General features: G+C 42.8%; 1 protein-coding gene across 1 annotated transcript in view; it reads left to right on the forward strand.

The window, feature by feature from the left end:
• Nucleotides 1–569: 569 nt before the first annotated feature.
• The window catches only part of LOC310937453 (F-box/LRR-repeat protein 7-like), a gene marked incomplete at its 3' end in the record, with an annotated part of 29,096 nt that continues 2,071 nt past the window's right edge, over nucleotides 570–27,594 (forward strand). The window contains exons 1-3 of the mRNA XM_083901733.1: nucleotides 570–705; nucleotides 6,504–6,593; nucleotides 26,419–27,036. Coding sequence (XP_083757859.1) covers nucleotides 669–705; nucleotides 6,504–6,593; nucleotides 26,419–27,036 — 745 coding nt within the window. The 5' untranslated portion in view covers nucleotides 570–668. The remainder of the gene's footprint in view (nucleotides 706–6,503; nucleotides 6,594–26,418; nucleotides 27,037–27,594) is intronic.

A 27,594-nucleotide genomic window follows, 5' to 3' on the forward strand; every position in this document is an offset into this window, starting at 1 on the left:
TGTGTGTGTGTGTGTGTGTGTGTGTGTGTGTGTGTGTGTGTGTGTGTGTGTGTGTGTGTGTGTGTCACAGTGAACAGTGCTGTGTTGTCTGTGCCTTATCTTTTTTTAACCCTCCACATCTCCCTCTCTGGTCTGCGGTCTCTTTAAATCCAGCTCAGTGAAGTTGAATCTCTCTCTCTTTTCTCTCTCTCTCTCCCTCTCTCTTCTCTCCTCTCTCTCACTTCGTCTGGTGGCTGTGATTGCCCTCACTCTGCCTGATAAACAGCTGCTTACCATTTAGAGCACTTCACAAAGTTTCTTTTTTTTCTCCCTTCTCTCCCTGCCCCAAACTCCTCTCAGATTTTCGGATCTTTTTGTTTTGAGTCCTCCTCTCCTCTCCTCTCCTGCAGCAGCAGCAGCAGCGGTGCGTCTCCATGTGGAGCTTCACATACAGAGCGAAAGGTCTGCGCCGCTGGAAGCTCAAGTCTGGACTCTCCGGCTTTGCGTAATGCTGAGGCGTCCTCTGCGCAACATCTGGATTAACTATTTGGAGTCAGAGCTAACGGGCCGACTCAAGACTCCGGCTGTTTCCTCTCTCTTCATGGAAAGACTCAGTTTTACTCTGGGATTTTAACGCCTTTTGACAAACCCTCCCCCGAGTTTTGCGCATAGATTATGTATTCTTTAAAATGGGTGCGAACAATGGAAAACTGTATGGAAGCGAGGGTAAGTGCTGCAATTACTGCTTTATTTTAAAATTCCACCTCCACTGAAGCTAAACATTGTAAAAGAAGAGGATTTAACATTCCACGTAGTTTCGTATTCGCCTCCATTTGTAGTAAAAACTAAAAAAAAAAAAAAAAAAAGTTTGCAACGTAACCCCACTTTAACTCTGGACAGCACATCTTTAAGTTTCATTGTCTTGTTAGGAGGTTTCAAATCACACCAAATCCCATTAAAAATCACAACAATTGCAAAGGTTGTGCTGTTTTTCAGCTCTCATCCTCTGTTACTTGCTTTTCAAACGCTTTTCAAAGACTTATATTCGACCTATAAGATATAGAGTGACATCTGGTGGTCATATTTGAAAAGAAATGCATGCATTTCAGTATAAACTTAAAAAAACAACAACACAAACATAAAGCTACTGTTAGTCAATGCATTTCCTTATTACCCTAATTCCCTCTTAACCCTTTAATCTTCATTTACTGTTTAACTTGAAGTCATGCAACAATAAAGCCTTATGAGGCAACATGTCCATAAATGGTTGGTTTTTTTGTGGGGGGGGAAACAACTACATAATAATAATCAATGGAGAGCAACAGGTTCACCAGGCAACACCCAGGAGCCTTAATGTGATTCATGTGTTGTGTTTAAAGACAAAGCATCTTCCTGCAAGTTTTAAATGAGACGCTGGGTCAAAAGGACACAAGTGTTTTTGGTATGTGGGCACTTAGTCAGTCTTATCTCGATAAGAACTACTCTGTAATTCCACAGATTTTTTATTTTTGTTGGTCCACAATTCCTTATCCTGCTATTGTGTGATTTTGGAGGCACATTCACACAACACACACATCCGCCGTGATCTCTGTGCATCTCGTGCTGTGTGTGAGTGAGAGAGAGAGCTCTCCAGTAACAACATGATGTCCAGTTTCAGTGGACTGCTGAGATGGTTTCTCCCTGGGTGCACGTGAAGGTAACGGGGTCCCTTCAAACCTTGGAGACTTTCCTGCAGATGACTGTAAGACGCTGTCGGTGGGGGTGGAGCCCAAGTTATTATTAATTTGACACCATGCACACATTCTGATAGATTAGATCGGAGATTATGAAGATAATGAGCAAAAACAGCAAACTAATCCCACAAACTGTGAGAATACGGTCAAAGTAAACATAACCTAAGGGATAATAATACACAGACGTGAATAAGAAATGCAGTATATGAAACATATTTGTGGGGAAAATGTATTTTCATAAACTTTTATGGAAGAAGACACTGATTTTGCAAGTCTAACCTCCATATATGATATGATATGATATATCATGATTAAACTCTCAATTTACAAGCTGATTATCAGATTATCTACAAAAACCCTATATTTAAATGGGATGTAATTATATTAGGACTTAAAGAATAAACAAAAGTCATAAGTTATGTGATTATTAGTACCATTCTACTGTTAAAGGTGCATTATGTAACAAATCTAAAGCAACTGGCCATAAAATCCTCCTTATATGTCACAGAGACTCAGGATTAATATTCATATAACAAACTGAACTAACCAAAAACAACAGTACAGCCAAAATATTTGCATTAAAAACATTTTTTTTGCAGACTGCAAATCATGTTTCTGTTTTGAAATCATGTTTTGGCATGTGGCGCCACCTACCGCCGTCTACCAATAATTACAGCCAGTAGGGTCTCAGCTGCCGAGCAACCACGGGTAGCCAGTTACGTCAGAAAACGAAACCTAAAAGACCTCGGTATTTTGAATTTGAATGTAGTAACCGTTTTTGGCAACAATCTTACATATGGCACCTTTAATACAACATAAACGCTCAGTATTGGACACTTTTAAGATGACCAAAATGTGGATGTGCTGACTCCTGCTCTACTTTTTCTTTGGAAAAATAAACACTCCAAACATGCACGAATGATGCTGATATCTAAAAAATCCACCTCGCCGTCACCCGCTGTCTTTTTCATCTTAGATGTCATCAACATTACATATTCAGGAAAAAAAAGGGGGAGGGGGGGGAATGAGAATAAGAAATAGTGGTCCGGTTCCATCGAACACATCATTTCTGTCTCCGCTGCAGAAATGTTTGTATAAATAACATTCCAGTGTGCTCTCTTCCTAAATCAACAAGTGCAGAGAAAAAAACTGGGGCTCATGATGTGAGGAATAACACGTGGACTAGCTCCACCTCAGAATCCAGCCTGTGAACTTACACGAACAGACATGTTTTTTTACTTTAACCTTCTTTTGCTCTTATTAAGTCGACAATCGCTGATCGGGTCGTTGTCGTCGTACAATCTCCTCTGCCAGTGGCTCGCGCCGCCTCGCGTACGACTGAAGCTGTGCAGGCACAAACGCAGACATAACACTCATTTAAGACGCTCGTGTAAACACAGTCGTTTGTGCCTCTCTTTTTTTTTTGTTGTTGTTGTGTCATCGCCAGATGTTCGGGGGATGATGTCAAAGGAAAGCAAATGAAAACATCTTTTGTGTTGTGATGAGTTTCAGATTGAAAATAACCAGCTTCCTGGTTAATTCAACGGTGCATGAAGACGTGAGAAGGAAAAGCAAGTGCTTTCATGCATTTAAGAGTCATATTCTTATTTTTAGTTTTTTAGATAATGTAGGTAATGGATGGCAGTGAAGCAAATGTGGAAGTTCTGGGAAACTATATTCTCTTGGATGCCCATCAGGGGGCGACACCACTGATTGCAGAGACTTTTTGAATGTAAATCTATTCCAAAAAAAGAGATGACTTTTCACTTTTTCTCAGGAGTGTTTCAGAGTATAACGACCTGGAGAAGCTTCACTTGACTTACAACAGCAGTAAACATCTTTCTTAGGAATCTTTCTCGTCTTCTTTAACACAGCATGATGTCCATTTTGCAAACTGTGGCCCCATTTCGAGTGAAATGGATGAAAAAATGCAGGGTTTGCTTCAGCGTGTGATTCTTCTCTGTGCCACCCTCTCATCAAATATATGGTGCCTTCCAGCTGCTAAACATGAAGACTTTGAAACAGCAGGTCATAAAGTTAGTTGACACAGAGTTGACACTTGACACTTCACCGCTCTAATCAGACGAGGGTGTTTTTTGTTTTTTTTCCAGGGATCTCGGCGTACATTGATACGTAGCACTGGCCATTGGATATCGCAGCACTTAAATTTGCCAGCTCGCTTTCAGGAAACATTAGTGCACTTTCAGGGCTTAATCCACTTGGCGACTTTCTGTCGGAAACAGCCCAGCAGCTGATATACAATATCTGTTTACAGTGCAGCCAACAAGCTTTTTTTTATGTTAAGAGGTTAATAACTTCAATATTTCATGATGAATTGATCTGTAATAGGTCAAAAACACCCTATTACTCAAGCCGATATCTTCAAATGCCTTTTATTGCATGACAACAGTCAGTTTATGATCATAAAATCTAAAACTAGCAGCGACCCCTTACTTCAGCGACCTACCGACCTACCTACTGACTGACCTACCAACTTTCCTGATCAGCTATATGAGTAATCTACCTTCCTTCCTTCCCACTGGCATACCTACCTACCTACCTACCTTCCTACCTTGCTTCCTTCCCTCCTACCTACCTACTGACCTGCCAATGTTCCTGATCAGCTACAAGAGTAGTTATCTTCCTTCCTTCCCACTGACCTACCTACCTACCTACCTACCTACCTACCTACCTACCTACCTACCTACCTACCTACCTACCTACCTACCTACCTACCTACCTACCTACTGACTGATCTACCAACTTTCCTGATCAACTATACAAATAGTTATCTACCTTCCTTCCTTCCTTCCCACTGACCTACCTACCTACCTACCTTATATTGCATGACAGTCAGTTCATAAAAGTCTAAAACTAGCAGCGACCTCTTACCTCTGTTCCTTCCTTCCTACCTACCTTGCTTCCTTCCTTGCTTCCTACTGACCTACCTACCTACTGACCTCCCAACTTTCCTGATCAGCTATAAGAGTAGTTATCTTCCTTCCTTCCTTCCCACTGACATACCTACCTTGCTTCCTTCGTTCATTCATTCCTTCTTTCCTACCTACATACTGACTGACCTACCAACTTTCCTGATCAGCTATAAGAGTAGTTATCTACCTTCCTTCCTTCGTTCAGTTGGAAGGAAGGAAGGAACAAATGAACGAAGGAAGGAAGGTAGACCTACCTACCCAATCAGCCATAAGATTCATTCATTTTTGGTCAACAATTTTCCTTTTTTTTCTGTCACATAGGGAGACGTACCTGTTCAAAACAGTTTGGGAATAGCATTGAAACTGTAACTAAATTAAAACAGGGGAAAAAAAAACAACTGTAGGGTTTTAACCATCGATCACATTTATTCAAAGAATTGTCATTTCACCGTGGACCATGTCGTGTTGCAGGTAACCCCGTCTTCATACTGTCTGGTGTCTTATTTACAAATGCAGAATTCTGCTGTCCTTTGGTCCACATCTGTTTTCGAGCATGATCCCACGATTAATTATGCTCTGGTCACAACTATGCAGCAGCCCTCCACCAACACATTATGTAAGCATAAGACGGGAAGCAGGAGCTTTCCTGAAAGTTGTTTTTTCCATGAAAGATTCTCATGCATCAACCAAACAGCCCTGACGGGGACAGACGTCCCGTAACCTGTAAAATATTAAAACGTATTTGCTCATCTTGACCCGGCCTTGCGCCTCCTCCTCTGCGTGGATATTAGAAAGAGTGGTCTCACGTTGACATCTGTGAACTCCCTCATGAATATGTGAGTCATTTCCAGGAGCAATAGCAGATGTGCTGGCTCAGTGATGTCACCACGAAATGCCATTCATACTTAAACCATATGAGCTGCAGTGGTATTATATTATTTTATATACATGCACATGCGACTGTGTGTCACTGGTGTGAGTGCGAGGGCACAGGTTGTGCATCTTTTTTTTTTTAGTTCTTCCTTCCACAAGCAGGAACTGTCTTGTCTGTTTAGGAGGCTGCACTTGATGTGCATGCGGGTGTGACTGTTTGAGAATACCTCTTCAGCCTGTCGTGCTGGGTGAAAGGCACATACTTAGTCTCAGGAAAGCCACAAAGCTGCATTTATGAACTGACAGAGGAATGGAGTGCCATAAACAACCTCTCCACAGGCAGACCGGCAGTCACCGGCAGCACAGGCAAGACACTCAAAAAGACCACGTTTGTTGAAAATGTAGTTCTCCTGTGCGACTGTGTGGAAATCCTTAATCCGATAATGCAGCCGTAGCTCATAAAGGAAGAGTTGTACATTCACGTCTTCAACAGAGTGATCGCTTCTTATTCCCTGTGCAGCAGTGTTTCCTCACTCGTCCTCCGTGAAAGTAAAGGTTGAGAGGGGATTTTATTCTTCTTCCAAATATGAAAAAAAAAAGAAAGAAGCAAAGCATGGACACTTAGTCAAACAAACCAGCAGAGACTTTGTGCATGTGCCAAGGCCCCGCCATTCATCAAGAGAACCTGAGGAACATAAATGTCACGAAAGCAGAGAATAATGGGCTCCATGTTTCCTCACACTTCAGGCCTCCTTAGCACATTAAATTCACAATGAGTGGGATTCCATCTTATCCTGTACGGACACTCTGCAGATAGCACTGCAGCATTAACAAGAAGGGGTTTTTGTTTTCTACAACACTCCAAAACAGCACTATTGTATGTTTCTAGGTCAACGAAGAATATGTGATATTTATATGTGACACAACTCGTGCAAAAGTGGCCACACTGTGTCCCAACAATCTTCTTTTGGTTTTCGCCCTGCAGGTAAAGGGAGCTCAAGCATCTCCTCTGACATAAGTTCGAGCACAGATCACACACCAACTAAAGCTCCAAAGAATGTGGCTACCACTGAAGGTAAGGCATCTGGTGCTCATTAACCAAACTCCCTCCCTTTCTTCTCTCCCTCCTCTTCTTCTTCTTCTTCTTTTCCCCTCCTCCATCCCCCCCTCTCCTTTCTCCTCCTCAACCACTTTCTCTGCTGCCTATTTTTGGAGAGAGAAACCTGTGTGTTCCTGGGATAACCCTAAATTAAAAACAAACTCTCAGCTGCCATCAGAGTCCAGAAAGCAAAAGCAAAAAAAAAAGAAAAACACATTTCATGGGCTTTGTTTTTTTGATGAAGAAGAAGGAGGAGGAGGAGGAGGGGAAAAAAAGCACTTCTGGCTTCTCATTGTGGAAGAATGCTTATCTAAACTGTGGTCGTATCAGGCTCAAAGCATTGCGAAGGAGGGAGGGAGGTACATGTGGAGGAGAGAGAGGGATTTTGCTGGAGACGGGGAAGGTGTTGGGAGTGAAAATGGGGGGGAAGAGAAAGTGAAGCTTCACCTTGGGCTCAGACGAGGCCGTTACTCGTCTCCACGCAGCTCTCTGGCTCCCTCTCTCCTCCCTGCACTTCTGCCTGTCCCAGGCAGACGTCCAATCCTGGCAGGGCTCTAATGTAGGGAAGTGCTCCCTTTTGTCGGGGAGTGTATGTGTTGCGAATGTAAACTGTGTGCTCACTGTAATGGTTCAGAAATGCTTTGCAGCTGACAGATGCCTTTTGAAGCCTCATGTAAACAGCTGTCCTGTAAGTGGATCAGACTAATACATTTTTAACAGTCTGTCAGTCAGCTGCACTTTTTTTTTTTTTTTTACTCCAACAGAAGTGAGCAAAGTTAGTATTTAACTCCTTAACTGTATCTGTATGTTGTTTGCTAATTCTAACTTTTCGGGTTGTAACAATAATAAAATCAAATTTTTGCCACATTTTTTGTGATTGTATGTTACCCATGGTATATTAACTATGAGATTTTGGTAGTAATATAGCATGAACACCTACTGAAGTGGTCTTTTGCTATGCATTCACCTTTAGTTCTTGTGTTCTTATGGGGACGTTGGATTGTAGACTTCCTTTTGGAGTCGACTTCGCTTGGATGGATGTTTTCCCTCAAATCTCCATTTTAGGTAGAAGGTCAAGCAAGTCACAAGCAAGTTATTCTCGAGTCGAGTCCCTGCTTTAAATCAAGCAAGTTTCAAGTCAATTTGTGTGAATATAGAGGATGATTTTCCAGATATTCCACATTAAAAAAAACTACAGAGGCTAAAATGTAAAGAATACTGATATTAGCCCTCGACTAAACCAGGGTTTCTCACTCCATGGTCCTGGGGAGCCACTGTCCTGCATGTTTCAGGTGTTTCCCTGCTCCACCACACCTGATTCAAATAAATGGGTCATTATCAGTCTTCAGCATTAGCTTACCGACGAGCTGACCATTTGAATCAGGTGTGAGAAACCCTGCACTATTTGCACCTCAATATCAAGTCACGTGACGAGTCCCCCAACTCTGGTTACTCATACTCCTCGTCTTCTTTGTCTTTATCACCTTTTCTCCTTTTGTAACTTAGAGAAAACAAAAATGTTTGAACGTGTCAAATTTAAAAGCAACTGGCTCAATAATAATAATAATACAGCATTTCTGTGTGGAAAACAAGTTTTTTTTATCCTTGTTGGCACATATCAGTAAAAGTGTAAAACACGACAATAACATCTCAGCGCTGTGTTTCTATCTCGTGGTGCTTTTACAGCGTTTAACTTGGAATGTCGAACAAGCGTGAGTCAGACAGTAAAAAAAAAAATGAAATGCTAGAACCCAGTGAAGTAATCAAGTGAGTCAATGACTTGGCCTTCAATCTTAATATAACCCTGACAAGATATAGCATTATGGTCTGTCCCCCCTTTTGTGCTGTGGTCGCTCGTCCTCTCGGGGGTTGACCGTGTGTCTGTTTTGCACGCTCATCCGTACAGTACAGTATATACTCTCGTTGTGCTTCTCATGCATTGTCATCACCAATCTTGAATTTGCTCTGGCATGATGAATGTAGTATTCTCGTGGTTCCAACAGCCCACAAGAAAACAAATAGCAGCTTCAGGCTGTATTTATGGATGTCACTCATGCTGAAGATTTCAAGGTGTTTCACAGAGAAAGAGAGAAAAGAGCATAAATTCTGCGCGAGATGACTGGTGGATTCTTTTTGGGGTTACACACAAGATGAACGTCAAGTAGTTTATTTGAGTGGGGTTAATTAAGCGATTAAACTCCGTGGATGGGGTAGTGTGAGTGTGCAGCGTGATTGCTGTTACTCACTCGGTTGGAATGGGAACGCTGACTCACTTGGGTCTGTCCGTTGAAAAGGGCTGCACCCAGATTATTCTGGAGAAATGGATTATTCACTGTATGCACGGTTCATCGCTTACAACTCCCACTAAAAAATATAAGCCAGCCAGTGAACTTCCAGTCCAGTTTAGTAGTGAGCCCTGCAGGATACATGTATCCTTCATGGACGGACAATCTCAGGATGCAGCCTTGACTATTATGACACAGCTACTGACCGTATAGAACGGGGTTTCTAACTCACACGCACCTGATTCAAATAAATGGGTCATTATCAGGCTTCAGCAGAGCTTACTGAGAAGGTGACCATTTGAATCAGGTGTGTTTGAGCAGGGAAAACACCTAAAACATGCAGGACAATGGCTCCTCAGGACCAGGAGAAACCCTGATATACACCATGGGGTGTCAAACTCAAATGACCTGGGGGCCAATGAGCCTGTCTAGAGAAAAATAAGTGGTGGCAAAAACAACTGTTCAGTAGCGGGAAGGCAATATGAGCTTAGAATTACATACTAAAAGTGCTTGTTTGGTTATGGAATGATCTATACTTCACTAAATAATGATGCAACACGAATATATTCATGAATAAATCAAAAACGAAGTCAATAATAATGTTGAAAACTGTGAGTAAAACACCAAACAAGCTCATATATGTAAATAAATGTTGAACGTGGTGCATTTAATAGTGCGATAATTACTGAACTGAATGTTACAGAGCTCCAGACATGACATGGAGGGGGGAAAAAAACTGTGATTTGTGGGCCACAAAATACTAATTAGTTCCCATAAAGTAGGTAAAACATTCCCACAAAATACTCATTTGTGGCCACGAAATGCTAATTTGTTCTTAAGAAATAGTTATAGTGTGCACACGAAAATCATAATATGAAGAACATTCTCATTAACAGTTACTCCCACAGTGCAAAAAACGTGCAATATGGGGATTAGATAAATTGAACAGTGTAGACAAAGCGGTAGATGGATGGATGGATTGACATTATACCTAATACCAAATTCATGTTTGGTTTATATTCTGTCTCTATATCATGTTGCTGGCCACTGTGCCACCTCTGCATCTTAGTGTACTGAAAATAGACAGACCAGCTTGTTGAAATCCAGGTCGTCACCGTGCACATACTCAATTGTCCTGAATGTGTCAAATTGTATGTACAACCAGAGCAGATATAAACATATCGACAGGAGTTTTGGCAGTGGTCGATGACTTCCTGACCATAATCTCCCTCCTGTGTCTTGACTTGTTATTTCTTCCCCCCCCCCCCCCCCCACACACACCCCCATGCTAGGTGTAATAACATGGTCTGGAACCACAACGGCCAAAGTCAAAATGCCCTCTCTTTAGAAAAAAAAAGAAAAAAAAAAAATTCATAGACATGCACATAAACACACACACAGTGGCAGATAACACAGTCCTTGCCCACCTCCTCCTGTGGTCCACTAAACTAATCAGGAAGCAGTCTGGCCTGTTTCCTCACCACACACTGGGAGCATTCATGTTGGGGCTTTCAGAGTCCTCTTGTTGCGCTAATGTCACTGCATTAATACAGTTATGATCCCCCGGGGGTCTCTCTAAATTGGCTAATATAAGTGTTAAGAATAGCCAGTGACACTGCACACTTTTGTTTTCCACTTTGCTAATAAACATGCTTTACACTAAAAAAAAAAGGGGCAGTAATGAACACAGTTAAAGTTGTTTTTGTTTTTTTTTGGACACAGATTTGGCACAAAGAACAAATTCACCCTTTTCCTGTTGGTCCGTGACGCTATACGTCTTCTACTTTACCAATTTAAGCGTCATTGCTGCGCCTGCGTCTCTGCATGCAATCAATTCACCTGCGGCAGGATCACACCTGCTCCCAATCCAATCATCAGACACCTCCTTCTACTTATTTCCTGGTTCTCCAGTATCCAGATTGTCACAGACCTCTGTGTTGTAAACCTCGCGGCTCTCTCTGGAAGATATCACAGTTCTCTAGTGTTTGCTTGTGTTCTGCTTTTGTTAAAGCTCACAAAGAGTGGTCCTGTTGCACATAATATGTCAGTTGTGGAGGTCTACTTACATACATTAACTTGTTATTATGGTCAAAAACCTCCTAGTTGATGTAAATGAGCCGATAGAAATCCTTCTTTTCTGACGCTGTGCTGAGGCTCGATATTTCAGACATAAATCTCACCCCCAGAAGACAGAGTGTGTTGTGATTGGCCAGCCAGTGTAGAGCCTTCCCAACTGTCTTGTGATTGGCCAATACCCGGAAGTGACATATTCAGTACACCCGCTCTCAGAAGCGCAGCTCCCCCCTCTGGAACGGTGGATGCACTGCTACTCATTATCAAAACATTGTTTTAACAATGTTTAAAAATAGCTTCTTCACGACTCCCCGCCGCAGTCCCTTTGATGACCTTTGACCCGGAGTCAGAAGACACTGTCGCTCGTGAAACACCTCCACAACGGACCTTCTTCTTCTTCTGCGGTTCAATGTACGCAACCGGATGTGCCCGGACTAGTGCCCGGAGCAGGAGGATCTGCTGTTCAGGAAAACCGCTGTTTACACACTAAAAACAGCGTTAATTGGAACTTCCTGTCTAGGTCTGCTTTAACCCATATGTTCAATAAACTGTTAAACCACCATCTGTCCTCGCCTGCTTCCTCTTGGGTCCAGCACTCGCCCATAATCTAAATCGCTTCTTAATTTGATAAGGCATTTTATCAAATTTACACTTCTCTATATCACATTTGCTTAAAAATCACTTATTTGAATGTGTAAAAATAACAACATATCATCACATTGTCCCTGAAAGTTTACTCAAAGTACCAGTGACTGAAATAAATGGTTGTTGTTTTTTGGAGCCACTAGAATCAGAATGTAATCAAATATGACCACCGTAACTTAATTTTAACATCGCTCACGTTGCACAGCACGAACGCGCTGTAACCGTGGTTTTTGTTGTGACCCTAAAGTCACAAAGCAACCCAGACCCAATGTTTGTGCGCTGAAAAACATTAGTCATCGTAGGTTTCTCGTCGAAACCGGCCGTATCGTCAAATCCCCCTGTTGAGCAAGAGCACATTTCATTCTTATGGATTCATTTTGTATGCGAAATATTGTGTCATGTTCTTCTCACAAAAGACTCTTATGTGCGAGATCCAAACCAGAAAAACTGTTCAACTCTGACCAAGAATTTTTTTATTTTTTTATTTTTTTTAAAGAAGAAAACAAATGCCATCAGAGGAATATGATAGAGGCTATTTTCACCTCAAAACTCCAGACTTGGCATCTTTAAAAGTCAATAAACCATTTTGAGTTATTGTTCAGTTCTAATATCACTATGCAGATGGAAAATATGCCTGTATTTCTTTCTCCAAAGGACTAACATCTATCCCCAAAAAAACAACATGAGGAAGTTACTCTGATCCTGGTCCTGAAAACAAACCGTGTCATGCGGTCGTCTGGCAAGTTTTTGCAATCGTGTTTCTGTTTTCATTTATTATTAAGACGAGCTTGTGGTGGCCTGACCCACTTGAGTTGCTTATTAGCTACAGACTGAAAGGAACAATCCCGGACAGTAAATCCCTCTTGCGGGATGAAGCTGAGTGTCTCCCAGTAGGGGGTTACACTGTGACCCTGTCTGGGCCTCAAAGGTTTGCTTTGGCACAACTGAACTTTGGGTATCGGAGGAATGCGGCTCAGAACACCCTGAGATGTTCGACGCGAGAGTTGTAACTCTTGGAGAGCTTTTTTAAAGCGGACCTAGACCGGAAGTTCCAATTAACACTGTTTTTTTTAGTGTGTATCTGCTTTACCTTGTTTAAGAAGCCAGAAAACAAACAGTTCAGCCACTGCTGAGAACGCAATGGTTCTCTGAAGAATAACGTCCGTTGTGGAGGTGTTTCACGAGCGACAGTGTCTTCTGACTCTGGGTCTGACTCCAGGTCAAAGTCATAAAAGGGACTTTTATCAAAACATTGTTAAAACAATGTTTTGATAATTAGTAGCAGTGCATCCACCGTTCCAGAGGGGGGAGCTGCGCTTCTGAGAGCGGGTGTGCTGAATATGTCACTTCCGGGTACTGGCCAATCACAAGACAGTTGGGAAGCCGGGGTGAGAGTTGAGTCTGAAATATCGTTGCTGGGGAACACCGTCAGAAAAGAGGATTTCTATCGGCTCGTTTACAGCAACTAGGAGGTTGTTGACCATAAAAACAAGTTAATGTATGTAAATAGACCTCCATAACTAACATATATGTGCAACAGGACCACTCTATGTGAGCTTTAAACCTTGGTCTGTCTGAGCTTGAGCCAAGCTGTTGACGTAACACAGGCTCACAGGGAGTGTTGATCATGTCAGAGCAGCCGTACTCCAGGGTCAGCTGCATCACCCGTTTCTAATGGCACCAGGAAGGTGGGAACGGTGGGAACAATGAGCATATGCCGCCTTCCTCTCTGAACCTCTCTGAGAAACAGTGATAACAGTGACAGGGAAAAAGCTCACTCTCAATACTACACTGTGAACTTACCACAGTTCACTATACAGCACGTTTACATGGAGATTACACAGCTTATTTCGTAGATGACACGGCTAAGGCTGCAAATAACAAGCAATGTCGATTCACCCTACATATGAAAAGTTGTTTGTTACGGTGAGTAAAATGCTGAGGAAAAATGGCATTAATTGACTCATAGATCCTCAAGTAATGTCTAAAGTTTGAAAAAAAAAAAAAAACTTTTGGAAAACCCTCATAATTGAGACAAATGTGGAGTATTTTTTACTTGAAAAAACATAAAAAAACGATCAGGTGATAAATCGATTTTCTGTTGTGTCGATTGATTGATGAAGTGGTGCAGCTCCATGTCAGACAGACAGTTGTCATGAGTGGGAAACAAGCAGGAAGGAAGTCAAACTGGGACGGACAAAAACGTTATCTTTGGTGCACAAATGAAAATATTGCAAAAACATCCTCTTCGCTGGTCCACCATTTACTCAGAAAAGCCTGTTGAATAACGTTCTATCAGGGTAGGAGTGCATTATATTAAGTAAAACTCAAGAAAGTAGTGAGAGTTGCAACATATCCCCGTATTCCAGCTGTGGACACTGTGCCGGTCAGATGTCCAGTCTGTCCGACAGCTCTTGTCTTTGTCATATTTTTACTCTCCCAAGGGCAAAATAAGAATCCCTCGCACCTCATCCGTAAACTATAACCTCACGTGCCGATGATAACCTTCGCTTGTGTTTACTCAGCCGCACATATCGCGTTCCACTGTTGAATTTCAACCACGGCAAATATGATCGAGGCTTCTCAACGTCATCGTCCGTCTGTAGTCGTTACTGCCGCGTTGGTTCAAAACTCAACATCCATCTGTGACATATCTATCTCGCTGAAGTTTTTTTGGTGAAACTCAATGCTCCATGTGTTGGCTTTAGCTCCGCCGCTGAAGGCAGAGGAGTTGGTTTAGTCGAAGGAGCATCTGTTTCTCCGGGGGGTGCAAGATGATTGACTGTGTTTTAATGTTGGAAATTGTTCTAATTTAATGTGCAGAAATTCACAGCCTCAATGACCATAAACATGACGCTGCGCTGCGTGGAAAAGTAATCTGTCCCCTTTTCAGCACTCCATGACTCAGAAGTCACAGCAAACGGCAGAACTGCAAGTTATTCTAGGACTCTTTCACAAGGCCTGTGGTGGACGTAATGAGAAATATTAGCGGTTCATTTCAAATCTCCGTTGGAAATTGTCTGTGTGCGGAGAGAGAGAGAGGACACAGAGAGGCGAAGAATGCCAATGCCGTTTCCCCCACCAGATTTTCTCCATCAGCTGTCCTCGCTCCTCCCCCCCCTTCCCTTCTGCCGCCTCCCACAGCCAGGAAATCTGAGCGAAAAAGCACAGAACAAGAAGAAAAAAAGAAAACAAGTGAAAGCAGTTTACAGGAGGAGGAGGAGAAGAAAGAGGAGGGAAAAGCAGCTCAGCTCTCCATCTCATAAGTCTTCTCTGATTACTGCTTGCTCTTCTTGTTCTCTGAGGGAGCGCTGGCCTTGTTGTTTTGTATGCATGTGTCCTTTGCTTCAGCGAGGTCACGTTTTTTTCAGGCGTTTGACAGGCGTTGGGAAAGATGCCACATGGCCGAAGCGCACTCTTTGCGCTTCCTGTAATATTTGGCCCGTGAGCGATGTTTGCACAGCGATACACCTGGGACTTTTGCGCTTTTATGTGGCGATATGAAAACAGTTGCGGAGCAGCTGAACTGACACACTCGACTTCCCCTACTCTCGGTTCATGCTGCGGTTTCGTTTCATTACATAAGCGGGGAAGTGTCAGTTGTGGCCGAAGCTTGCAATGGTACAAAAATGAGAGGAAGGTCTCTCTCTCTCTCTGTAAACTGCTCCTCGGGGAACTGGGGTTTGATAAACTATGTTTTGTTGAATAGTGGTTTTTTTGAAGAGCGACCAGGACTAATTTTCTTTAGTTCTACGCCAACGCTAAGCTCAGCCAAAAACAATGCCATCGCTCAATATCTGCATGTTTCCATTGTTGTTTTTAAACATGCAAGTCTTAGCATGTACTTCGGAGCCTCGTTCGTTAACATAGAGCAACTCAGCAACTTCGCCTCATGTTGCTTTTACATTCTGAGATGTGTTTTTCACTTTTAAAGTTACAAACAAGATTGGAACTCATTCTTTCAGTCACATTTTTTGAGGTTCACAGAGAAGTCAATATTATGTTAATTTTGGGCCAATTCCAATTCCTATCTTAACCCTCGATCTTAACCCTCAAGCTCAACCCTTAATCTTAACTGGCCCTCAAAACCAAGTGTTGAGGGTTATTTTGTCACTTAGAAATGGGACACCCCTTAAATGCAGATACGTCTGTCAACTCCAAAAAAGAAGAAGAAGAACACATTTACGTCACGATTATTTATCACGATCCGTTTGTCAGTCAAGTTATTAGGTTGTCAGTTAGTTATAAGATGATACTCATACAAATACCACAACCACGGACTTATTCAGCTGACAGTTACCACACACACATTGAAAAGTTAACGATAGCAAACGATCGCTTGTGCGCACCGGCCGGCTATTGACAAAAGATCGTAAAATAAATATAAATGTTACACAACAATGACGTCAGTAATCTATAATATGGGCTATAAACTAAGATAATACAATGGTTTTCATATTTTTTACATCTCTATTAACAAAGAAAATACTTAATTTGTAGCGTATCGCTGCTTTTGGCGCCATCTTTGTTTTGTGAAAACACGCAATGCATCCTGGGTAGCCCTTGCTCCCAAGGGTGGTCTCGGAAAATCTCAATATTGAGGGCGATACAGCCCTTAAACTTGCCCCTCAACTTAATTTTTCTGAGAATCGGGACAGCACTTGCACTAGCGGGAGCGAGCATTTTTGAGCTTGAGGGTTAAGCAAGGAATTGGAATTCACCCTTTATGTCAAACCATTCTCTACTCGATTCGGTTTAGTATCAGTCACGTCGTTTTCCATTGCTATAATACGGGGTTTCTCACTCCTGATCCTGGGGAGCCACTGTCCTGTATGTCTTAGGTGTTTCCCCTGCATCTCCAACACATCTGATTCAAATAAATGCCTCGTTATCAGGCTTCAGCAGAGCTTACTGACGAGCTGACCAGTTGAATCAGGTGTGTTTGAGCAGGGACAGTGGCTCCCCAGGACCAGGAGTGAGAAACCCTGCTATAATACTTCCTCAACGTTCGTGGGGTCATCATAGCACAGCTGCAAAAAAGGGCCATGACTTTGTTTTATAAGACACAAATACACAAACTAGTGTACTGAAGTGTACTGGTAGTGTACCTCTGTTAAATATTGAGATATTAGAAATGCTAAATGTTGGAGATTGACGCACGTTTTCAGGAATTTTTAAGCCTTTTTAACTGATCTGCAGTTCGGAATTTTTACGTTTTTCGGTTGATTCCTGTGGCGGTGGCCGTAGTATCGGCTCAGCTACATTCAGGTTACTGAAAAAAAAGCACCAGGGACCAGGTACTATCCCTAACCGAGTAGAGTCGAGCTGAGCCGAGTTCGAACTATATCATGGAAAAGCTCCACAAGTTTCAGGAATAGCGACTGAGCATCTGCTTCGAGATTTTGTGGAGCTTTCAGAGATGCTTTCTGGGCATTGTTCTTTAAACCCTGGCACCAAACAGGCACTTTCACCCAGAGAACTGCTGCCTACTGGATATTTTCTCCTTTTTGGACTCAATGGTCGTGTGTGAAAATCCCATTAGTTCAGTTCTGAACATGGCATCAACAACTAGGCCATGTTCAGAATCACTTAAATCACCCCCCCCCCCCCCTCTCCCATTCCGACGCTGTTTGAAATGCGGTTACCAAACCATTCAACAGGTGTTCCTAATAAAGTGGCAGGTAAACACCTGGCAGTAAAGCACTTTTTTAGCCAAGGATGTGGTTTTATGAAGAACTCTTTGATCTTCCATTAAGGCACTTCAACCACAGAAAACAAAATAACCTCTTTCTGGGGTTAAAGTGAACATTTTTTCGTCAGGAGTTTGAAACCACAAAATCTCCAGCACTTCCCTTGTTCTGTTTGCTTTAACCACATGAGATCATTACATTTGCTCCTCATCACGACCAAATCAACCGTTCGGGGGCCAGCGCTCACTTTTCCATTCCTTTCTAACGTGCAGTTCTTCTCGGTCATGCACGTGTGTGTGTGTGTGTATGTGTGTGTGTGTGTGCTTACCCTCCACAGTCATTTAACACGACTGTCACTCCACACTCCAACTGTCTCACGCACCGCTGGCAAAGAGCATTAAAACTGTGCACAAAGGCATCTCACGCTCACGCTGCTCCACTTTTCGACGTCTTTGACATCCCGACTTAACAACCTGCAAAGTATGACATCATCTTGGAACGCCAGTGATTTGCAGAAGGCCAGATCAATTTTTGAATGACGCCAGCAAATTGCTCCGCTGTCATCTCCACTCTGGAAATGTGCTGTGATATATCGCCGAAACACGAACGGCTCATTTTTGAAGGAGTGACTTCTGCTGTCCTCTCAGCCCGAGGATTTATAAAGCGATGGAGTGCTGGAGTTGTGGAGACGTGTCAAAAGACGTCTTTTGAACAGACACACAGGTCTTCAGGAGGTGGAAATTTGTCGTGATGTGGGCACAATAAAAAAAAAACAGTGTGAGAAAAGCTTCAGTCCTGTCGAGGAGGTACAGGGAGGGGTGTGTGTGTGTGTGTGTGTGTGTGTGTGGAGCTGAGGAGTCTGTTTCCTGTCTGAGTGTGCACATTGTAAAGGAACCAGCAGGCCCTATTGTCTTTCACACTGTCCAGTGACGCAAGACCTTCCTGTAGTGAAGGCTTTGCTGATAGCCCAGCCGCCACACTGTATAGTAATATCAACTTCCATGTATTCAATAAAACCTGAGACAGACTCAGATGTTTTTTTTTTTTATCCCAGGAGGTCTCCACTCTTGGTCTACTTTTTAGTGCGTTTTAAAAAGTGGACTTTGTAGCTGTCTAGATCTAATGACTTAACAGAGTTTTTGATTCTCTAACAAGTCAAATTAATAAGCTGATACCTTCATTTTAAAGCGGACCTAGACCGGAAGTTCCAATTAACGCTGTTTTTTAGTGTGTATCTGCGTCCTTACCTTGTTTACGAAGCCCTGAAGGTTCAAAACAAACAGTTCAGCCACTGCTGAGAACGCTGTGTTTTGTTGTAATCTCGGGCTCAGCGAGATCTCTGAAAAAACCCGGTCCGGTTACGTAAACAGCAGTTCTCCGGAACAGCAGATCGTCCTGCTACGGGCACTAGTCCGGGCACATCCGGTTGCGTACATTGAACCGCAGAAGAAGAATAACGTCCGTTGTGGAGGTGTTTCACGAGCGTCAGTGTCTTCTGACTCTGGGTCTGACTCTGGGTCAAAGTCATAAAAGGGACTGCGGTGAGGAGTCGTGACGAAACTGTTTTTAAACATTGTTAAAACAATGTTTTGATAATGAGTAGCAGTGCATCCACCGTTCCAGAGGGAGGAGCTGTGCTTCTGAGAGCGGGTGTACTGAATATGTCACTTCCGGGTACTGGCCAATCACAAGACAGTTGGGAAGGCTCTACACTGGCTGGCCAATCACAACACACTCTGTCTTCTGGGTGTGAGAGTTGAGTCTGAAATATCGCGGCTGGGGAACAGCGTCAGAAAAGAGGATTTTTATCGGCTCGTTTACAGCAACTAGGAGGTTTTTGACCATAAAAGCAAGTTAATGTATGTAAGTAGACCTCCATAACTAACATATATGTGCAACAGGACCACTCTATGTGAGCTTTAACACTTCTATTTTCGCACCTATGAGATGAAAACAAGCCAACATTGGCTACATCCTGATAAGCCTGCTATCCTCATACTTACTCCAACATTCAGAAGTTTAAAGATGCTGTTGGCTCTGTTTTTAGCTTGGCTCATCGTCAGAGTTGTGTTTGGACGAGCAGAAGCGAAGATCTTTGGAAACGAAGACGCTGCGTTTATCAGCCAAGACTCGACTATCAGATGTGAACGAAAAACGCTCTGTTAACTCTACTTTCAGTTTCACCTTTTTGTCGATCTAATAAAAGAACCAACTGCGCTTACTTTACACCATTGTTGTTTCTCATTAGTAATAATGTTCCGAAACTGGGCAAACAACTGCAGGGAATAGAATCTGGCTTCCTGTCTCTGCTAAAGAGCTGAAAACTCCGTGTGGATGCAGATCGCTTTTCTTCTGAAAACACCCGTTTCAAATTGAAAACGTAGCAGTGTGTGTGGACTCTAGCCTTTTGATTCCCTTTACTAACCCAACACCACGCTGCCTTGGCAGCTGGAGGAGCACAGTGCAGAGCAGGAACATGTCACAGGCCTAATGGCATTGAGGTAATGGATTGGTCTGTCCTGCCAGATGCAGCAGTAATAATCCTGCGAGCTCCAGACAGGGTCTTAGCAGAGCTTCACAGCACTGCAAGATCCTGAGTGAATCCCTATAGCTTTAGTTTATGACCATACTGCGTCAAAGTCTGGATTGACCCTGCCTGTGCACTTGTCTCTGTCTCTGGTAAAGTCAGCAGGCTCTACTGCCAATTTATCCCCACCCCCCTTTTTCTTTTTTCATCTTGCCCCTATTTTCTTTTGCTGATCCTCAAAGTCTGTTTTTGTGCGTTAGTGTCTTCTTTTTGAAAATTCTCTTCAGCTTCACTTCACGAAAACATCCAGCTGCACGTCTTCATCGCGCAGTCATCTCGTCTTCTCACCGCTCGCTCCAATTAATTTACATTAAGGTTCTAATATCAAAGCACGATCCAGATGTGTCTCAGAAGAATTAAGGCAGAGTTGATGTTAATGGGAACCTGCTGCAAGCGCTGCTGTGGATCAGCTTAGATTTGGGTATTAGTGGCAAATGATTTCAGCCAAGTATGCCTTGCTGTGGCTATATGCACATTCAAAATGCATGAGTTTCTCTTTCATTTCACCACTGCCGCGTTGCTCTTTGTCCGGGGGTAAAGACCAGATGTTCTACTGTTTCTCCTCTGATTTCCTCAACTAAACTGAGTCCTCTACCATCTGCACCCACGGTGGTTTAAAGAGGAGTTTAACAGCTGTATGGTATTTGTTCTGTTAATGATAGATTTGCAGTTATATAGCGATATAAAACACAGCACTGCTAGTTTCAAGAGTTGTTTCTTTTATGCTTGAATGTTTAGAGCTGCAAGTAAACGAGTTGAAGTTGCCGGAAATTCCCAAAGATCCAAACCCTACCTTGCTTTTCCTCAAACTTTCAATCATATCAGGTGGTTCTTGTTATATGGTTTGCGTGGTCACCATGGAGAAATATACTCGAGGCCCTGGTTGCTGTTATGACTTCATCCATAGCACTGTTAGGACTTTTTCATCCATGTTGGCCTATAAATTAAAATTCCTCATTAACCTGAGCTATACAGTAATAATCCCAATGCACTGGCTCCTTTCATCTGACGCAGCTGAAAGTTCCATTAAGAGTGTAATGGGACTTTGAGCAGAGATCGTTTTTTTAAAGGTCAGGAGTGAGCTTGACGTCTTACTTATGAGTATAAAGAGTCGTTTTTGAGAAAGCTGAATATTTAGGGTGTAATACTGGGTTACAGCCTAAATATTTAAGGCAGATGTGAAGATTTCAACCATCTTGGTGACCTAATTGCCACAGCTCTTTCATTTCCCTTTGTTTGCATGGCAGGCTTTGTGAGGTGTCTGTTAGTGAGGAAAAATGTGGCCTGGAAATGCTCTGTGCAAAGGACTCATCACATATAAAGAAAGGTTCCCACACTACTGGGAAACTAGGCGATCCTTTACAGATGCAAAAACAACAGGTTTTCTTCCCACATCCAGATGTGACAAAGTGTGAAAATGTGAATATTTTGCTCATAAGATCATTGTCAGCAGCTCCATTGTCAGTGGCGAAACGCATAAACAAGATTGCTCATGCGACCAGAAAACATATAGATAATGTCTGGACTTCATTAAAGTTCCAGGTGTCCTGTTGCCATCCATCCAAAATCCAGTGCAACAAAGCAACTGTAAATCTGTCTTCATTTAACTTTCCTCACCAGCTGTGTGAAAGCGTGTCTTGGCGTCGGGGGCGGGGGGGGGGGGGGGGGGGTGGACGCAGTCTTGACTAGTGTTTCTCCAGCGCTCATCTGATCAGCGACACTTGTAATCACACAGTCAGTGGCAGGTGACGGACGATTTTGACTCCTTTTCGAGCGGAATCCTTCGCCTTTTTCGTCAAACTTGGATTATAAAGCCGCGCCTCCATTAAAACTAATGACTCAAGAAATTAGTCTGCGTCGTGCCGGAGCGTTGCTCTGTGGAAAACTTGATCTTCTGCTGGATGATGTGATTTTGGCCGCGCAAAACTCGTCTAGACCTTTGGGTTGCGATGCCAGGGGATTGATCCCTTTGCATATTTAGCCATTAATGTGTGCCCTCACCTCTTTAATTTTCCACATGAAGTTAAAAAATGGGCCAAAAATTACTCCGATTTCCACTTGTTTGTATAGCCGTGCGTCGCAAAGTGTGTGGCTCCACGTTGGATCCACAAACACTCGGTATTAACTCAGGAATCTTGCAGTATTTATAACGTACTTGAGCAAACATAAAAACTAAAGCACCAGTGCTTGCGCGGTGTATTTGGACAGGTGTGTGAAAACCCGAAATTGATGAGGTGTTTATGTGATTTTAGAGCATTCAATTTGTATTACGCTGAAGGTAGAAAAGCATTATCGCGTAGGCCAAGATAAACTGCGGGAAATAATTCGACATATCTATGGTTACAGACCACCCACAGAAAGGTGATTCATTAAAGTCGAGGCCAATAGCGTCCCACAGGAACGATTAACGTCATGAAAGCTGGATAAAATGCGTTTGCAGCAGACGAATTCGTTTTCACACACCGCGTTACTTTTGCTGAAATTTGGACGCGAGTGAGACGTTAAAGGCTGTCGCGGAGTAGCCGCGAATCGGAGGACATGTTCCTAGCGAAGGACGAGCCGGCCTGTGGATGTCATCAGAGGAGAGTCGGGGGGGGGGGGAGTGGACTTGAGCTGACGGTCTGGAATAGAGATCTGTCCGACGCAGCCGTGAGGACGGTGTCGTCGTCTGTCTCGGCACACAAATCCACATGACAGGCAGGATGCTGTTCATCTGTCATGCAGATGCAGACACACAGTGTGGAAGCAGCTGACTGTCCGCCCTGAAGCCTCCATTAGCCACAGATTCAGACACGGTTCAGTTTGCTTGACTGGAACTATAAATATCATTTTTAGCTCAATATAGTTGACCTGTTTGAATTCACGTAGCAAAAGTCTAAGTGGGAATGGAATGGACTCAAACTCAACATCAATTGCCACCTCAAAACCTTATACCCAAGCATTAAAGGCCTTAAGAGGCATAGAGAACGAGGTTTGTTTGTGGGATTTCATGCTGCTGTAGTTGTCTGTTTCCCATTCTCTTCATTTTTTTTTTTAGTGTGATTGCACATTCATCAAGACCATCAAGACATAAAACAAGGACTTTTTTTTAGCTCAATAGTTGCTGAATCCTCAAAAAGAACCCTTTTTGGGTTCAGATACAAAGCTGCTGGAACTATAGTTTCTTGCTGCCAAGATGTAGGTAAAGTTCTTTTAAACGCTCTGGTAATGGAAAGGGTCAGTTGGTGATGATGACTTGTGTCCACAGCCTTTTCTTTCTTTCTGTGTTTAATTTGAAGGTCATAAAAAGCCTTTTTGGACACTATAAAGAATAAAGTAAGAGAAGGGACTTTTTTTTGTGGTTGGGAACTACAAACCAAACCAAACCAAACCAAAAGTGGTAATAGATTCCTGCAGAAAAGGCCAGGTACAGTTTCTCCACAGAGTCCATGAAAGGGTTTTTATACAGTTTCATTTATGTGTCCACCACATAGTAAATAGAGCCTTTGTGACAAAATTGATACCATTTATTGTCCTTCAGGCATGTTCCTGAGATTCTATAAAGTTAGTTTTGTTCTTGAAAAAGTTCAATGCATGCAATTATTTTGGAAGGATGTTTCACATGAGAGTTTTCACAAGTCTTTTCTGCTGTTATGACAAAACTGTTCCTGCCTTGAACCTTAAGAATGCTAAAGAATTTACTTTGAAACAAGATAAGACCTCGTTTTGGGTCCAGTTAGCACTTGAAAGTGACGCCAAACTTAAGCGACTGACTCCAACTCGACTGCTCAAGTTTGGACAAACACACCGAGGAGCTACAGATAGCATCAGAGGAGAGCACTCAGTGGTCCAACGATGAAGGTGGAGGCGCCGTCGTCTCACGCCACAGCCGCTGCTATTCACAGCTGCGCCTGCAGCCCTGGTTCTGGAGGCCATCAGAGTTCACGCAGAGCTAACTGTACTGAAATCCCACCACCCGCTCGCTTTGAAGATCTACACAGTAACTGCTGCCAAAGGCCCTCGCAGATAAACGTGACACATTTTTTTCCCCCCCAAACATCCCAAAACATGATAAGGACACCCATGGAAACGCCTCTTCATCGACGATAAAGGCCGCTGTTGCTATGGCACCATCACAACCCGGCACCTGTCGACAAACCCTGTGGCCTTTTTGTAACAAAATAGACATAGAGACACCAATGTCTCTCTAGTAGGAGTCTTAAATTTTAAATAAGCACCACAGCAACAAGATATGTTGGCCTTTAAAGGAACATGCCACCGATTTTGTACCTCAAAGTCAAAGTGTTTACAGCTCTTGAAGCCTAATACGGCTTTAAAGGTTTGAAAAAAAGCTGGCAACCCTTAGGAGGAGAATTTGTGGCTTTGTGGTCTTTTTTCCGCATCGCTCTCCTCGTTCACACTTACTCTGTCTCGTTAATACGAGAATAAATGCCTCAAACGCAAATCATTTTAAGAAGAAAAATTGTTACCTCAAATGGAACATCATGAAACCTGATAAACTGCCTTAAATGGTATCACATGTGGCAGCGTTGGTTGGGGCCTCGAGACTACGCTTTTTGAAAGTGAAGGAGGAGAAGGAAAAAAAAAAATCAAATAAGGACCAAGAAAGATGATATTTCTGATATTTTGATCTGCAGAAAATCATGTTTGAGGAGTGACATGCTCGTCGGTCAGTGTAGGAGTAGAGAGCCGTGGCAGCCTGTGAGAACAGATGTAGGATGTCTTCTGTGGTCGTGTGGGAGCTTTGATGAGTCTTGAGAAAATCACATTAGGCTTATCTTAACATGTGTTTGAACCCCACAGAAATTGCAGACACAAGTTCAAAGGATGTTGCTATTTACCAGGCACTGAGCGTCTAATGAAAGTACGGTGGGAATGGCAAGCGTCCCGTGTTTTTGCACGAGCCTCAGAAAGCCTTAATATTACTGATTGGTTTGTGTGAAGCTTATATTTCCCCATGATCGCTGTCTCCAAAGTCTCTCAGCTTCGTTTAAATGCAATGCAAAATCAATACAGTGTCCTTTTAAGATGCTAAGCTGGGTTTTTTTTTTTTACTTGCATGGAAACACTTACTCTGTTGGATTTCACGAACAGAACAGTCACCATTAGCTGTTCTCTCCGTTTGTGTAAAAAGCCCGAGGTCACCGGAGGATTGTTTTCAGTTGTCACAAGTCGTTGGAGGAAGTGGAGGAAATTACTTGTGGAAATGTAAATGCATGAGTCAGGCTGGAGGAAAGTACAAGCAGAACTTTAGATCGCGGTATTCGTTGCAAAATTATTCTTGGAATGCACCAAATGTCACAGATGATAATAAATAATGTATTTGCGGGGTGGATTTTTTTTTTTTTTTTTTCGTTTTTCCCCTTTAGCACCAGTGGAAATATGAGGACGCTGAATTTGGCTTTGGAAATTGAGTTCTGACTCTTTTGCAGCAGTTGTTGTGATAAAGTCTTAGAAGTCAAAGAAAAAAAAGCCTTGAAGCGATCACATTAGACCACGTCAGGCTCAAATCACACTTAAAAATAAATGATGAGCTATTTTTTTCCACACAAATTATATTAGACCTGGTCTTGTTTAAAACACATACGTGGGTTTACATAAGTGGTTTTACAGCAGAGGCTTCAAACTCGCGGGCCGTGGGCCAATTGTGGCCCGCTAAACAATTTCATGCGGCCCTCCACATATAAAAGAGTCAGAATTATTCATTCTGTCAGGTTTTTTTTTTGATATGTCCATCTATATTGCATCATAAATAGTGCTGTGCAATAGCATGACACGTTTCCATGACGACTGACCGGAAAAGAGGAACATGACGTCATGTTTACGTGCCGCGACACCGGAGTTAGCATTAGCTCCTTTTAGCGGTGGTTAGCGCGCCTACAGACGAACTGGAGCAGTCTGTTTATTGAATGAAAAGAGCAGCGCTACAAATAACCAGCGTACCTGTGTACTGCGGTATAATGTGCATCTGTTTTTAAAGTTTAGCGTTACTTTACAGTCTTTTTCCAATCAGTCGTCATGGAAACGCGTTAACGTTTGACAGCACTAATCCTAAATATTTTTTTAATATTTGTGTTTCAATATCAAAATAAACACTTATTTTGAAATTCTATGAAATATCATCACAAATATCAGTCATTTAAGTTTGAGACCCCTATTTTAGAGGCATTATTTTTCTATTAACGATAAATAGAAACGGTTAAAATGAACAATACATAGCTTTAGCTCTTCAGACACTTCGGAGAGTTTCATAAATTATTAATCTAGTGATTATTTTGCTGATTAATCTTTTTGGTCCATCACATACAGAAAATGGTGGAATTCATTGTTTTCCAAAACACTGTTTACTCTCATAGAGGAGCAAAGAAACCAGAAAATATTCATATTTCATGAGTTGTTGGTTTAAATTCCAAATCATAGGTAAACCTATTTCAGGATTATTTTTTTTAACAAAGCTAAGAAATAAAAAATTTTTTTGGTTCTAACTCTAACTGTGTTGATCTCATCTCTACTCCATTCAGGTCTGGACTCCAGCACCAGGACTTTGAGCACCCCAAGTCCTGGTCTCATCCTGCCCTCCAAGTCCTCCTCTCTCTCCTCACCCGCTCTCTCCAGCAACGGCCATGAGACCAACTCCTCGTCATCGTCCTCTGCTCCCGCCGAGACCGTCGCCGTGGTCCACTCTCAGCCGGGCACCCACACTCGTTCCCGCCAGTCAAAAGCCCACCACCACGCGCCCATCGACCTCCTCCCCGACCACGCCCTTCTGCAGATCTTCTCCCACCTCCCCACCAATCAGCTGTGCCGCTGCGCACGCGTGTGCCGCCGCTGGTACAACCTCGCGTGGGACCCGAGGCTGTGGAGCACCGTGCAGCTGGCGGGGGAGCTGCTGCACGTGGACCGCGCCATCAGAGTCCTCACTCACCGACTGTGCCAGGACACGCCCAACGTGTGCCTGACCCTGGAGACGGTGATAGCCAACGGCTGCAAGAGGCTCACGGACCGCGGCCTGCATGTGGTGGCTCAGTGCTGCCCAGAACTACGCCACCTGGAGGTCGCTGGCTGTTATAACATCTCGAATGATGCCGTGTTTGAGGTGGTATCCTGCTGCCCCAACCTGGAACACCTGAACCTTTCAGGTAAAACCAAAATGAAGTAGTTTTTACTGTCTATAAGACACAATCAAAGTCAACTTATCTCAACTGGTGGCTAATGGCAGCCATATTCAGTTTCCTTAAAGATGCAGTATGCAACTTTTGGTGATTTATTCTGCAAATATCTGTACTCTGCCAAACAGATATTTGGTTAAAAAGAGCTCTTGTGTGTAGACAAGATAAGATCAGAATTGCTTGAACTCATTTGACTTATATAAAAGTTATGTACTACAGTTTTAAAGGTGCATTATGTAATAAATCTAAAGCAAATGGCCATAAAATCCTCTTAATATGTCACAGAGAGTCATGAATAATGTTTATGAATCATGTTTATGTTTTAAAATCATGTTTTGGCATGTGGCGCCACCTACCGCCGTCTACCAATCATTGCAGTCAGTAGAGTCTCAGCTGCCGAGCAACCATGGGTTGCCAGTTACGTCAGAAAACGAAACCTAAAAGACCTCTGTATTTCAAATGTAGTAACCTTTTGTGGCCACATTCTTACACATGGCACCTTTAAATAAAATAGCAGTATGTGATTTT

This window comes from Microchirus variegatus (genome assembly GCF_963457635.1).
Source record: "Microchirus variegatus genome assembly, chromosome: 15".
NCBI lineage: Eukaryota > Metazoa > Chordata > Actinopteri > Pleuronectiformes > Soleidae > Microchirus > Microchirus variegatus.